The 15958-nt window shown below is 42.4% G+C and overlaps 1 protein-coding gene across 6 annotated transcripts in view; it reads right to left on the bottom strand.

Annotated features, from left to right (window-relative positions):
• LARGE1 (LARGE xylosyl- and glucuronyltransferase 1) overlaps positions 1-15958 on the bottom strand; it is a 374291-nt gene that overhangs the window by 181099 nt on the left and 177234 nt on the right. For all 6 annotated transcript variants that reach the window (XM_075123486.1, XM_075123481.1, XM_048832612.2 and 3 more), the window contains exon 5: positions 4672-4795. In XM_075123486.1, coding sequence (XP_074979587.1) covers positions 4672-4795 — 124 coding nt within the window. The remainder of the gene's footprint in view (positions 1-4671; positions 4796-15958) is intronic.

Below are 15958 nucleotides of genomic sequence, written 5' to 3' on the forward strand. Positions count from 1 at the left end.
TTTAATTTATTATTTTGCATGGACTGGTTTGTACAACAGAGAAATTGGGACGACAGAGGAAGTAGCACTTTGGCTACCGAGTATGTATGAATAGAACTTCTGGGAGCATAACAAAGGCTCTGTTGTGCTCCAGATTTTGAATTACCATCCATTTTTTAGTGGACACAGATTCCCTCCCAACTAGTTTGTTGGGAAGAGACATGGCCTTCAAAAACTAGTTTACTTAAACCCACTCTGTAGCAATGAAAGACAAAGGAACGAAAACAGTACAGGGAGTTTAACATGGTAGGATTGTATTAACCATAAACATTTTTCATAACCTGAATTTCCTGATTTAGGGTGTCTAATGTTAAAAATTTGTAACAAACAACTCCAGATTAGCATAGGACAGAAGTAAATCCATATATTAAATAATATAAGGCTAGTGGTGGGCATCCATTTCCACAGAGTTTCTCTGACACAGATTCTATTTTCATGGGTCTGAGATCTCTATTTTGTTTGCTTTTTCTTTATCATCCCTTAAAAGGAAAAGGCTCAGGGGAAGGAGGAATAGATGTATAATAGAAACCATATACACAGCTGTGCCACATTACGAAGTCAAATCGCTGCGCTCAAGATTTAAAAAGGAGCATTTGAAGTATTCACAGTAGCAGGATGAAACCAGATTTGTGGGATTGTTGGGAGTAGAAAATCTGGATAATCAGTGGTTTTTGCCTTCTTTTTTTCCCCTTCTTCTTGCAGCGTAGGCCTGCAAGCTTCCCAAAAACCTTGACAGAGATGTCATCTAGTCAACAGCCTTATTTTCACTCCCTTCCTCTGGGACACTACTTGCTGTAACTCTAAGGAAAATAATATACATTTTAGAACCTGCCAAATATTCTAAGCCCCAAATTCTACTTTTTTAAAGTATATAATCTGGTAGGGAGTGTCCTCTGAATCCTAAACAGCTATCTGAAAACAAACATTCCAATGCTGAGAAATTCATCTCAAAAGACACTATTTATATAGGACCTAGGCAAAACAACCCCCTTCTGCTGGCTCAGCAGAAGCAGTCAAGAACCAAAGACTATTCTCAGGACTTTGTGAAAAGGCTTGTGGAAGCATTGTGGATGAAGTAAACAAAAACTCCTAACTACTGCTCTATTAGGAACAATGGGTGTGTATGTCCCTGTTTACCAAATGGAGAAAGGACAAAGACAGAAAATTTTCATTTCTGAGCTGCTAACATGGTGCTACAACACACAGTGAATACAAGGAAAATTATAAAAAAAGGTACTTAACAGCATCTTAAAGCTGGCTGTAAGGGGGCAGAGACTGAAAACATCTAAACTTCAGCAATTGTGACTTACATAGGAACTGAATGATTTCAATGGAACAGTAGAGGGTCATCAAAAGCAAACATAATACATACTATATCGTGCATATGTAATTTCTGATAATGGTACAACTGGTAGCAAATTATTCCACAACCCGCAGACACTTTCCTAATACTGACCAAGGTAATAAGGTTCTCACGAGTACGTGTGAAAAACAAACCCAAACAAGTCATGCCAAATTTACTACCGAGATTACCTCAGAACCATCAGAGTAGCCTTTTGTTGCCCCCTCCAGAAAATGCCAATTTGTTGTAACCAAATGTTCTGCAGAAATGTTTTGGTTTCAACAAACTTCTGTGGAAACACAAAGCAGGGTTCCATCGGAAACCTGGCAGGCTGCTGGGGAGCTCACACTGCCGGGACACACAGCTTCCAGACAGCATTGCCATGCTGACTACCTCAGAGTAAGGAACCGCAAAGCTGCCAGGCTGCCTGGCAGTCCAGCTCTAGCTGGGGGGGCTCCCAGTCTAGGCTCCTTGCTCTGCAGCAGGGTGCCTGGAAGCCCAAGCTCAGGATGGTGCTCTCAGGGCTTCCTTACTCCCTGTCCTATAGCCAAGACTCTCAGGGCTTTCAGGCTCCCTGCTTTCTGCAGGGGAACCCCCCAACTCTGAGGGGCAGCCCGAGGAGTCTTCTAGAGTTGGGAAGCAGCTGGCTGCTCCATTTCATTTAGGAAAAAATCAAACTGAAATGTTTTGATGTTTCTGAAACAAAAACGTTTTGGAATTTCTGTTCCATAGAATATTCTAAGTTTCAACCTGCTCTTCCTCAGAAACATGTTGGTACATCCTACTGCAAACTTGGCTGAAATTTGCAGGAGGATCCAGATGAGATTCAGCATTATGTGTGTCATGTGTTGTACCCACCCCTTAAAACTCCACTGATATCAATGACTCTTTGCAGTCACAGGGTCTGGTTCTGTGCTGTCACATTCACCCATGTTGAGTATTATTTCATACTCTGTGACTAGGCTCCCTGAGATCAGTGAAACTGCTTGTGTAATACAATACATTTTAAGTATGGGTGACTGTATTGGGATGGTCTACTTTTTGTACATATCAATAATTGCACCACCTAAGATCTCTCTGTTACCTTTGACCTAACTAGCTTGGAACAGACCCAAGGGATAATGAGGAAAGGACTAGCAGATCAATCTTGCCAAACTGAGACACTGAACAAGTTCTGTTTATGCCCTACCGTCTACTGTAGGGTACATATAATATACATATATAGAAACCACAACATCCTTCTCTGCACTGAATGTTCACAGCACTAAGGTAGGTACCTAGCTACCCAAGTTGATATCTGCCTGTTGCTTCATGTGGAAAATATGTTAAAATAATGAAAACAGCAATGAACAAAGTATTTTTCTCAAGGATCATCCTTCACTTTTACCATCTTTCCAAAACATTTCGTTCTCGAGATCCTAGCAAGTGGTGTGCTTTTATTTTACCTTAATTAGCACAGCAATTTGCGAAAATTTGTTTTTCCCCTTTCTATAGAGTCTTGGTCAAGTTTAGCAATGAGTAGATTGATATGCTATACAAATTACTGCCACCATCTCCAAATCCTAAATTTTGAATAGCGAGATCTACCTGCACAGCTGAAAAACATGCACCCCTGAAACTCAGTGTTGAACCTCTGTGATCTAATTAAAACTTCGTAAGTGCTATGGAAAGATAATTACTTAAATAAGTATTTTATTTATTTTTTTTTACACTGACAGAGCCTTCCTCAACTCCTAATTATTCCTTTTGAAAGACAGTCCAGACAAAACAGCAAATTATTTCTGAAAAATTATCAATACACCACAGAATGTGTGCTGTCTCCACTGCTTAATTTGTAATGAAAGAGGTGCCAGGGCTCAAGCAATCAGGTGCTGGGGCTCAAACAAATTTTTTACTTTCATAACTGATGAGACAAGCCTGGAGGTGCTGGGGCTATAGACTGCCAAGCCTTGAGGTGACAGGGTTCAGCCCTGGCACAAATTAAGCATTGGATGTCTCAGACTATGACTATGATTTTTGTCATGCACATTTTTAGTCAATTTCATGGCAGTGGTACAGGGAAAAATCCCAGTGACGAAAAGGTCAGAGCCCAAGGTAGTGGTGGGAGAGGAGGAACAAGCCCACTCTGCATTCACCCCGTAACAGTGTTCCGCAGGGCTGAGCCTGGCTTCCTGTTCTGGGTGTTGTGACTTTGGGTGCTAGGTTGCAACAACAATCAAGTTTGGCTCGTACACCCTTCCATCTCCATCTAAGGAGGGGCAGATGTGTCAAACCTAAGTGGTGCTGCAACCACATGGACCAGGACACACACTTGGAGCGGAGAGCCAGGCCCAAAGGAGCTGCCACTGTGGGGGTCTCAAACGTTATTAAAATTCATGATTACCATGAACACTGTGACCTCCATGCCAAAATCATAACCTAAGGCCTTGTCCTCACTTACTGGGGGACTGATAATCAGCAATCAATGCATCAGCGGTCGATTTAGCGGGTCTAGTGAAGACCTGCTAAATCGACCGCAGATCGTTCTCCCGTCGACTCCTGTACTCCACCTGAATGAGAAGTGCAAGGGGTGTCGATGGGAGAGCGTCTCCAGTTGACATCGCATAGTGTGGACCCCGCGATAAGTAGATCTAAGTACGTCAACTTCAGTTACGTTATTCACGTAGCTGAATTTGAGTAACTTAGATCGATCTCCCCCCGCAGTGTAGACAAGGCCTTACAAGCTTGCACTTCTCCTCCTCCTCGTAGTTCTGACCAGAGGTCTCTACTCCGCCCTACCAGCACCGCAGCCACCTCTTCTACACACACCTTGTGCCTGCGGGGATCATGTGTCAGTGGCCCCACAGTCATGCAGAGAGCCCGCTGCAACCCCACTGTCACAGAAGTAAGACGGGGGTCCCAGCGTAGACAAGCACACATGCCGCAGGAGTACTAGGAGGCCGAGTGCTTACGGTACGAGAGGCTTAAAATTCCATCTGTTGTACAAGAAAGCTGTGTCGCGTTTACAGGGAAGTGATGTTATTCAATGTAATTCACCTCGAAGGACAAGGAATCTTCTGCAAGGCAGGTAGATTTTAAGGCTCCTGGACTAGATGTGGCACTAATCACACATTGTGGTAGCTGTACTGCTCTGGGCAACACAAAAAGAGTTCTGATTAGTTCTGACTGAGTTCTCAAACACACAAGCTGGAATTCTTGTCAGCCAATCAGAATGCTACCTCAAAACCAGACAAATAAAGTAGAAATAAAGAAAAAATAAAATGGCTTGAGTTTGTTTTGTTTCTCTTTACCTTGAGCTCATCTGCATCATAGAAGTCTATGCGCACAGCAGGGACCATCCAGGTCTGGAAGAGAGTCGCCAGGATTTGTTTGGCAATAGCATCTGCAATGAGGTGGAAGTGAAGAGGGTTTCGCCTAGTATAAAAAGGGAGAGAAGGAGACATAGAAACCTTTGAACCAAGCTCCAATTATAAACAAAGGACACCGAAATCTACAAAACTTTACCCAACTCTACTAGAGCATAACATACAGCACCTAGCATAATGGAGTCCAGGTCCATGGCTGAGGCTCCTAGGCGCTACCACAATCCACATGCATTAATTAATAATCACAAAAACACAGGATCAGCTTTTCAGCAGAATGTGCATCGGTTTGGTTCTATTTACTTCAATGGAACTATGCTAATTTACATACACCAGATGAAGAGCTGGCCTATAAAGTCCAATTCAGTCTTCTAAAGGATAATAGTCCGCTTTGGGGACCTGAACTGACAAGGTGATTTACCCTTCTGGGTCACCCTGGTGGCCTCTCTGTGTGACGACAATACTTGCCCCTCAGGAAGCAGGTAGAAGAGAGGTTCAAAAATAACCCCCCAAACATGGTGGTGTTCCAGTCCCATTGAGCCTGTACACACACAAAACACACAGGTACGGTGACGCTTGAAAAAAATCATTTTTTTTAAAATTTCAATGGGAAAAAAAAACAAATTTTTATTTTCAACCCTTCCCCCTGATTTTTATCAATGTTAATTTAATGCAAATTTCTTCAGAGTGTCAGGAGCCTGGATGAGCCCCCAACCGCGGGGAAAGCCACCTGGCTTCTGAATGGCTCCTATCAGGGGCTCGCACTCCTCCTCGTAGTTCTGACCAGAGGTCTCTACTCCGCCCTACCAGCACCGCAGCCATCTCTTCTACACACATCTTGCGCCTGCGGGGATCATGTGTCAGTGGCCCCACAGTCATGCAGAGAGCCCTCTGCAACCCCACTGTCACAGAAGTAAGAGCAGGGTCCTGGCCAGCACCGCCTGCTGGTGAGTGAGAGAGCAGATCCGTGGCAGCAGGGCTAAAGAGGGCGCTATGTGCCACAGGGCTGGCAACACCCAATCCCTGCAGGCACAAGGTGGGTCAACAATGGATTGATTTTTTTCATTGATTGCAATGTGTCCACTGAAATCAACGTCGACCAACCTTTATCAATTGAAATTGAATCCTGCCAAACCTAGGTACGGCCTAGTCATCAGTGCTAGGAGAACCTGGAGCTAGCCGTCCCAAGCCAATGCCTCTCAGCTACTGTAACAATGAAAGGCCTCAAGAAATTGATTGGCTGGGTATTGTAAACCCCCTCATGCCCCTACCCCCATAAAGAAGGAAGGGTTGGAGGAAACCAGACACAAAGAGAAAATTCTGTTTAAAAATGTGTCCAACTCAGATTCACACTACGATTCATATGAGCTGGGCTAAATCAAATGCATCCAAACAGGATGAGCGATTAACCAGAGTTAACTGAGTTGAAAGGTTTGATAAAGCTTGCAGAACACTTTCACTGCAATAGGAGCTGTGACATTACCAACTCTTTGGTTAATTCACCTTTCTTTACTTCCCTCTTTGGGGGAGGGAGAGCAACAGCCTGATCTTTATTCAACTTCCGTGTTAGGAGTATGGAGACCTGTCAGTGAAATTTAGCAATGATTGGTAGTAAGAAGAGGTACTGCATATTTATCCATAGGCTGGCAACTTCGCCATCAACAAAGAGGGATGGGAATTTGTGAAAGCCACTAAGAAGACAGATGGTCCATTTAGCCCTTAGCATCAGCACAACCTTCTTTTGATCCCCTGGGAGGCATAACGGAGTCTCACTTATGTGGAATTTATAAAGGTAAATGGGTGCACTTGTCAAAGGACATTTTTCATCCACAATGGAGGAACGTTTAATTTCAGATGCTGGGGAAGGTGATGGTTGCTACTAAATTCTGCAATGTGAATAAGAACTGGGGGAATCTATGTATATTTAGGACCATGCGTGTTTAAGATGGTCCATTCTACTTTGCTTTGGTTTCACCCAAAAGGTCAAGTGTCTTCTCTTTCCCTATTCTCTGCCCCAGAGAACAAAATGTGCATTTTTTATTGTCATTCCCTTTCTGCTCTAAGGAAGGGCATTCAGTTTTTCCTCAATGAACACAGTCAATCAAAAGAGCGTGAACGTGTTTAAAATGAACAGGATATAAAATGATAGCACATGTTCCAGCAGAAAAATACAATCATAGTAACATTAGCTGTCAGCAACACAGTTTGTTCTGCTTCAGACACAAACTTTCTGCATGTGGGGTTTGAGCCAACACTCACTGAAGTCAGTGGAGTCATTCAGTGGGGATGTGGATCACGCCACCCATTTGAGAAAGAGGTATAAAGACTACAATTAGCAGTAATAACATGTGGATGTACAAGAAGATGGTGGAATAATTTCAGAGCCCTAACCTCACCCAATCTGAATTCAACATCATCAAACAAATTAAACTATAGTGGTCCCCAGTGTAGAGGAATTGAGAGTGTTTTAACCTTTAGCATGCCCTGGGGCAGGGAGAGAATGGAGAAGGAATTCAGTCACTTGCCAGTTGCTGAGTATCCCATTAGCAAACCAACGTGGCAACAGTAACATGTCTAGGTCTGCTTCACTAACCAAGCACGAGAGGAGAAGATGACACCATGGGTCATCTAAATTCCCCAGTAAGAGAAAACAGGTAGTTTGCCAAGAAAATCTGAGAACAGAGATTAAGAAAAGCATTTCATTGGCAGAGAAAAAGCCAGGGGAAAAAAGTACAAAAGCAGTAAATTTGGGAACAGACACACAAATTTGGGAATATGTCAAGGTGTGTTGGTAAGAGTGAAAATTCCATAGGCCCTTCTATCCAGAAGAAGTTGAGGTTGACCTCACTTTGGACATCTAATGTAATGTTTGCAGATATCTCCCAGTTGCTTTTGTTTTGTAGCCTTTCAGGGCCATTAATTCATATAACTCAAATTGGACTGGAAAAGGAGTAAAACTGAGGGGAGAAAAAAGTTTCCCTGTATTTTAAACCATGAGCTAATAAAATAAAGTTATACCAAATACTAATAGATGAAATAAAGCAACAGAAAGGAAAAACATAATTCTTATATAAAGAAATTCATACGTTTAGTGGCATTTCATATTAATTCAAATGACCCAATGTGTATCAAACTTAAATAGAAGTATGTAGGTGACATTTTCTTTAGTTTTGCTCCTCCTGGGAAAAAAGGAGTAGCTGTACTACTCAAAAATCTCTTTCAAGATGTTAGATCATGGTGAAGATTCAGCTGGAGGGAAAGTATGGGTCAGAGGCAAAATAGGGACTTTACAATTATGTTCCGAATACAGATCCCAGTGACCTATTGACAGGTACAACTAAACGGTATACTGGCCAAGGCATGTCTTCGGTGAGGTGATTTAATTATGTAATCTATTAGGCCCGGATCTACTCATAGATTTAGGTGTTGCAATGCCTCACTTTTAGGCACCTAGAAAAATCACAGGAACAACTTCCCCGGCTCTGTGGATTGCGCTGGGGATTAGGCAGAAGATAGGCATCCTGATGCCCACAGTGAGGCAGTCTCACGCATGCCCAGAAGCAGGAGGATAGGCAACTAGGGAACTTTTACTGCAATGCCATAGATGCCAGGTGAGTTTAGGCATTTACAGGATTCAGCAGCCAAGCAAGAGCTGTGCATATTGCAGTGCTACCTATAAAAAAGACGTAGACACCTAAGATCCTTTGTATATAGGGGCCTGAGAGACTAGACCAAACTGTAAATAGTTCATAGCAATGACCAAACCCCACCAAGAATCCCTTAAGACCACAACAACTGAACTGTATCCAATAGATAATAATTGAGCCAGACTTAAAAAGTAATAACCAACCTGAATGTAACAGAACGTTGCTGGAGGTCATTCCATCCAACTTTGAATCTAGTCTTTTTTTCCCCCAACAGTGGCATTAAACTACTGGATGTGGGGGTTTGTGTTGTGCACACATGGACGTTTGTGGAAGGGAGCAGCATCCTGACTCACTCTGAACTCCTTCTGAAACTCTAAGGCTATTGTATTGGCATTACCTGGGGACAGGGCCTTTGACCAGATATGGTGGCTGGACCGTTTCAAGGGCTATAGCAGTGGTTCTCAAACTTTTGTACCGGTGACCCCTTTCACATAACAAGCCTCCAAGTGTGACCCCACTTATAAATTAGAACGCTTTTTTACATATTTAACGCCATTATAAATGCTGGATTTGGGGTGGAGGCTGACAGCTTGCAACCCCCCACATAATAACCTCCCGATCCCCTGAGGGGTCCCAACACCCAGTTTGAGAACCCCTGGTCTATAGGCTATGGGTTTCTGTGGAGTGTTTGTGAAATGGGTTCATAAAGCTCTATGATAAACCCAACTCCACTGTAAGAGTCAATGGTTTGAACTCAGAATCCTTCTCATTACCAGAAGGCATGAAGCAGAGCTGTCCTCTTCCCCCTTTAGTATTTGCCAGTGTCATTGAACTACTAGCTGTAAGAATTGTGAACAACTCCACACAAAGTAAAATTTCATTAGACTCTGATGATGTTTTGATATACCTTTTGGAATCAATGAAATCTATTCCAACACTTAGACTGGTCTTTTTCCAATATGGAGAAACGTTGGGCAAAAAGTATACAAATCTGAAAGAGAGGGTTTCATCTCACTCAGTGGAAAGAGGAATCAGCTGAGAGCTGGCCTTCACATACTTTTGGCAATGTGTGGTTTGGAGGGATGTTTGTGTGTGGGGAGTGGGAGGGGGGCATCCATCTGTCAAAATGAGGCTGATGTGGGGAGGACACTAACAGTGGGCAAGGACGGTGAAGAAGTTTAAGTGGCAGCTGAAAAGGGTGGAAGTTGGGGGTGAGATAGTTATGTGTATGGAAAAACTGGGAAAAATTGTACTCTAATTACAAAGTAATGTGCTTTTGGAAAGTTATTTTGTTATTTTTGTATGTCTGTCTTGTCTTTTAAAATGCAAACTTGTCAGGGCAGGGACTGTCTTCTACTCCATGTTTCTACTCCATGTTTCATGTACCTGGTTGGGGCCTTTAGGCACTACCAGATGCAAAATAAATAACAAGGTTAATTAAAGAGCCTGTCCCTCATTCTTGAGTCAGATTCAGGAGACAGCTTTCTTGGGAACTGGTCCAAGTCTCTGGTCTGAACTCCCCCAGAAGCCAGGACCATCACAAACCCCACCACCTTCTGGTCCAAGTGCAAGGCACACTTCTTCAACCTGCCTTCACTAACACACACACACACACAGCAGCATGTACATTTCACAAAACAAAACAAAACTCCTACCCTACTCACACAATTGCTCCCCCTCCCATCCCCAGGGGCCTGGCTGAGAGCAAGAATAAACACTTATTTATAATAATCGTATCACTTAATGAACTACTGGAACGTGCTCAGATACTACGATGATGAGGGAGGTATAGAACCAGAATAAAATAGGACTAGAGAGGCCTTAAGCTATCCATGGATGAAGATTCCTTATAATACATCACATCTGCAGAATTTAAATTTGTGGATTTGTGAACATTAAAATCTTTATTAAAACTTTAAAATATTTTCATGTAAACTAGGTTTTTATTGCACTGATCCTTGTCTTTTTTTATTTTAAATATTATTTACTGTAGATGTAAAATATTTATACTGAAGTGATCATTTTGCCCAATGATCAGTTACTTTGCACTTTCTTTCCCAGTCCTTTCCTCCATTTAGTGATGGCTTTAGTGTTCTGCATGTTTCCTGCTGCTTTAGAAACCATAAGGACTTTCTATCTTTGTACCATTATTTAAAAAGAAAACAGCCCTCATTTGACTCCGGCCAGTTGGTAGAAAGATAGTAACATTATAAATAATCCTCACCATGAATAAGCTGGGACGTCTATTTACTTTTTTAAAATTAATGCATGCTGCTGGCTGAGTCCGTTGTACTCAGAAGTGTGACTGGCATAAGGTTAGCAATATAGCATCTCCCAAAGGGTTTGTCTTGTTTAGTAAAAGTAGTCCAGTTTAGGTCTGGTTTAGCTAGCACGCTAATTACACGTTTCCTAAATTTAACCTTTTTTTCTAGATGAAATGCAGGGTAACAGCTTTAGCTTGATTTTTAGCTAGTGGAAACACACAAGTCATGACACTCAGATCTACCCTGCATAGAAACAACCCCTCTCATTAGGAGCCAAATTCTAAAACCTGCACAGAGAGGGGACAGGAAGGTCTGCAAGGCTCCCTTTCTCATCTTGCTGAACAAGCAAGCAGGGGATCTGGTCCCCTAAATATCAACTGAGGCTAGGGCTATCTATGCAGAGACCCATGCCTTAGCAGCACTCCCTGGTCAGGTCACAGCTGGAGTAACTTTTTTGGGGTGCAGAGGGAGGTAAAAGGAAACATTGGATATTTTCAGCTGAAAATTAGTTTAAACTTAAGCCATGGTTCATTACATTGTACTCTGCATGTAAACAATGCTGTCTTGGAAATAAGCATACATTTTAAAGATTAGCTTGACTGGAAAGAAAGGACCTTATGGTTAGTAGGAGCTATTAATCTGGAGAAATGTTCATACAGGTCTCCGTGGTGCATTATGCAGGTGGAATGGGAGGGGCGCAAGCGGTTGGTTCAGAGGGTGTGAGTACAATTTCACGTCAGCTGTAGTTTCAAAGTCTGACTTGGTTTGGAGAGGTCTTCTTCTTTTCCCATTCATGCACAACACAATTCAGCATGGTTGACAGGCTTTTGGGAACGGGTGGGATCTGACTAGCAGCAGGCATTTCAAGTCAGAGATGAGTTGCATTGAAGGAGCTGTATGTGTGTGAAAGGTGGGATGGAGGCTTGCTTGCTTGCTCTACACCTGGCTTTAAACTAATGTTGTTATGCTGCACTTTTATGATCACTATGTTCACTCTCAAATATATTTGTAAAAGAGTGAAATGTACATGCATCCAAGCATGTTTTCAAAGACCTTTTTAGATTCTTCTGATTATTGATCTTCAGGCAGACGTGATCTAGCAGGCACAAGATTTAACACTGCCAGCAATGAAGAAAAATTGAAGGATTGTGCCATGTAACCGAAGGAGTGTAGATTGCAAGAAAGTGCAGCTGTTTATAATGTGGGCAGACACTGTGCAGCTTCTCTCAGGCAGCTCTGCTAATGCACCTCAGCCTTGCCCTAGAACACCCCCGGAACACATCCTGTTGTCTGAGAGCTTGGCCTCTTCCAGGCAAACGCTCTTGTTGTCCCCCCTCCTCCTGCTGTATTTCATTTGGTGTTTGTTGTAAGAGCACTGATTTGATTGCAATGAGTTTGTCTGGCATTCATGCGGATGTCACACATGCTTTTATCAGAGTTTCATTGTAATTTAGTAATTAAAGGATGCTTCAGCTAGAGTGTCACTGTGTATTTTAATACAAAAGAGGTCCCTAGACTGCCTTATACAGTCTGTGGCAATTTTCTGAGAAAAGGATGTCATGTCAGTCTAATCATCCTCCCTCCTGTGCATTAACATATTTATTATATCCCTACCTTTGAGCTGGAGTGCACTAAAGAAAGACAAAAGACAGCAGGCATGCTGGGTCATTAAGAATGTAGACAACAGGAGCTTCTGAAGATGGAGCATGCTATCCCCTCTCTCCTGCTTGAACATGCAGAAAATCTTGCATATTGAGCATGTTATCTCTCTGTGGGTCTTTCTCTGCCAGCTATTAAAACAGCAAGTTTGTGATTCCAGACATACCATACAGATCATGGGACACAAGCGAAGCTACTTATCCAGGCAGTTTGGAAACTATTTTTGTATTCAAGCACCAGGGAGTGGGAAGAGAAGGAGGTAGATGGTACAGTGATATTAGCGGATGTCTTCCTTATAGGAACACCTAGGTTCAAAACGGTACCTCATTCCCCAGTAAAAAGGAGCTGAATCAGAAAACATACATTCATGCCACAAAATCACAAGAGCTTTTAGCACAGTTTGATGTAATTGACACACTTTTCTCAGGGGCAACTCAGCAGAATTGGAGTAGCATGGAGTTTGCAGGCTATGAAAAACAGGCATTGACTGTGCTGCATGGGGGGAAGCTTCGGTCAGCCCTCAATCCTGACCTGCTGTGTTCCTACTCTCCCGCTGTGGTCATCTGAATTGCTAATTATGCCAGACTATATGGATGGTTTGTGATGTGGATAATTTTCTAATAGGGACTTGGTTGAGACCATCCAACTCATTTCATTTGTGATCTAAGTAGAGTGACCATATTTTCCCAAAGGGAAAATTGGATGTCCAAGGGGCTGGCCCAAGCCACCCTACCACCCACCCATGCAGGGCCAGCCCAAGGCCCCCCTCTCCTCCCCATGTGCAAGGAGGCCCAAGTGCCCCTGATGCCTGCCCATGTGGGGCCAGCCTGGCCCAAGCTACTTTCCTGAGCCCTTCCTCCCAGGTGGGGCTGGCGTTGCTGCCCCCCCAGCCCCACATGTTCCTCCACGCCCCACTAGGGGTCACACATCTATTGGCAAAAGTGGGCATTAATCCCATCTGCTTTTGGCAACTGATTATTACTTGGCAACAGCAAACAGGACAAATGCCCACTTCGGCCAAAAAAAAAAAAAAGGTAGGACGGCCAGGACAGAACTTAAAAAAGGGACTGTCCTGGCCAAAATGGGATGTATGATCACCCTAGATCTAAGATAAATTTAGAAGTAATTTTCCCAAGGTGAAGACACTAACTCAATCCATCAGACATTTTTAATGCATAAGATGATGAGACAAATGTTTCTAGAGCACCTCTAAGTCCCATTTTCAAAAGTGACTGAGCAGTCTAGTTCCTACTGACTTTCAATAAGACTTAGGCTCCTAAGTGCCAGGTCACTTTTGAAAATGGGACTTAGGGTAAAATTTCAAAAGCACCCATGTTTCTAATACTGTGAAGTTGTGGCCTGCCCTAGAAACACATATCAACTGTCCCGAGCTGCAAATCTTATTCCCATAAATATTCTTGAACTACCTAGAATACTGTTAAAAGTAGTTCTTTACTAGATCTTTCATAAGCTAAATGCACCTCATACAAAGACATGTCAAACACAGCAACCAATACATCCATGAACAATCATGCAAACACACATGTACTTATCTCTAAGTTAAGTAGCCCCACTTACTTTAGTGAAACTGTTCACATGCTCAAAGTTGAGCACATGCATAAGTGTCTGAAGAACTGGGGCCATAAATTATAACATGAAAGCTATGAGAATGGGAATTGATGGTAACTAAACTAACCAGGATAGACAGTCAAAAAAACCCACTCTATTTCTAGATTAAATAATATGAGTGACATCTAATTTCTAAGTAGGAGTTACAAGTCAATACTGGATGGTAATTAAAACTTATGTACAGTAATAACTATACCCCATGGAGAACACTTAGCTGTAAAGGAGTTAATTTGAGAGTTCAAGATCTCTGTCATTCTTTGCATCTCAAACATCTTCTTAAACTTGTCAAGCTGTTTTTACTGGCATTCCTTTCTGCAACAATTTCAATGTTTAATTTCATTTATAGCAGCAGGAAAATGTATCTATGATTGCTAACTTGCTTTTACTTTCCAGTGATCCTAGAAATAGAGAACTAAGGGAGGAAACAAGCCTGACTTGCCCCTCATTGTCTGTAAAAACAACAACAACAAAATTATTTCTAAAGTTCCCTATATGTCAGTGCAAAAAACAAACAAATAATAGGAGAATGGGGCCATTCTTTCCTCTTTATGTTCTCTCCAAAAGCTTAGGGAACAGGCAGTTTTTAATCTTAGAATAATAGGACTGGAAGGGACCTCAAGAGGTCATCTAGTCCAGTCCCCTGCACTCATGGCAGTATTATCTAGACCATTCCTGACAGGTGTTTGTCTAACCTGCTTTTAAAAATCTCCAATGATGGAGATTCCACAATTTCCCTAGGCAATTTATTCCCTTGCTTAACCACCCTGACAGTTAGGAAGCTTTTCCTAATGTCCAACCTAAACCTCCCTTGCTGCAGTTTAAACCCATTGTTTCTTGTCCTATCCTCAGAGGTTAAGAAGAACAATTTTTCTCCTTCCTCCTTGTAACAATCTTTTATGTACTTGATAACTTATCATTCCCCTCTCCGTCCCCTGTCCCCCCACCAATCTCTTTTCCAGACTAAACAAACCCAATTTTTTCTATCTTCCCCCATAGGTCATGGTTTCTAGATCTTTAATAATTTGTTGCTCTTCTCTGGACTCTCTCCAATGTGTTCACATCCTTCCTCAAATGTGGCACCCAGAAATGGACACAGTATTCCAGTTGAGGCCTAATCAGCACGTAGCAGAGTGGAAGAATTACTTCTCATGTCTTGCTTACAACACTCCTGCTAATACACCCCAGAATGATGTTTGCTTTTTTTGCAACAGCGTTACACTGTTGACTCATCTTTAGCTTCTGGTCCACTATGACCCCCAGATCCCTTTCCACAGTACTCCTTAAAATCAATAATAGACAATAGTCAAGCTGTTGAAAACCCCTGTGTAGACACACACATTTCAGTTTAATAGTTTAGCTTGAACCTGTTCCTAATCAACTTAAGTTAAACTGAAATAAGCCTGACTTAAAGTGAAATAGTGTCAATACAGCATTTTTCACAAGTTTAAATTTAAGGTCACACCCTAAGTTAAACCAGTTCAACTATGTGTATAGATAAGCCCGGGATTCTTCTACTACTGTCACTGTAAGCGAATGTTTACACTGTAATTGGGAGGTGTCACTGCAGCACACATAGACATACCCGAGCTAGCTGTGATCTAGCTAACTCACATCTAGCTCAGGCAATAAAGACAGTGAAGTCTCAGAAGCTCAGAGAGCTACAGCGGCTAGCTCTCCCCACCTGGGACCCTGGGTACATACTAGAGCAGCTGGTGTCCATGATCTAACATTTAATCTATCTTAGACCAAAGCTGACTCTAGTATTTCTACATGTGCTGCAATCAAACCCCCAACTGCAGTGTAGACATACCCTTAGGGTCACATTTTGATACCCTTGTTCACATTGAGTATTCCACAAATGGTCTCACTGGACATGATTCTCTATTGCCTTGCACTTTGTGCAGTCATTTACAGCTGTACTAAGTAGGGCTCACACCACCCTTCTAATTTAGGAGTATTTTACATTCACTTTACACTGGTAATAAGTGACTACACAAGCTGCAAGGCAGTGAAGAA

The sequence above is a fragment of the Caretta caretta genome, chromosome 1 (genome assembly GCF_965140235.1).
Source record: "Caretta caretta isolate rCarCar2 chromosome 1, rCarCar1.hap1, whole genome shotgun sequence".
Taxonomy (NCBI): domain Eukaryota; kingdom Metazoa; phylum Chordata; order Testudines; family Cheloniidae; genus Caretta; species Caretta caretta.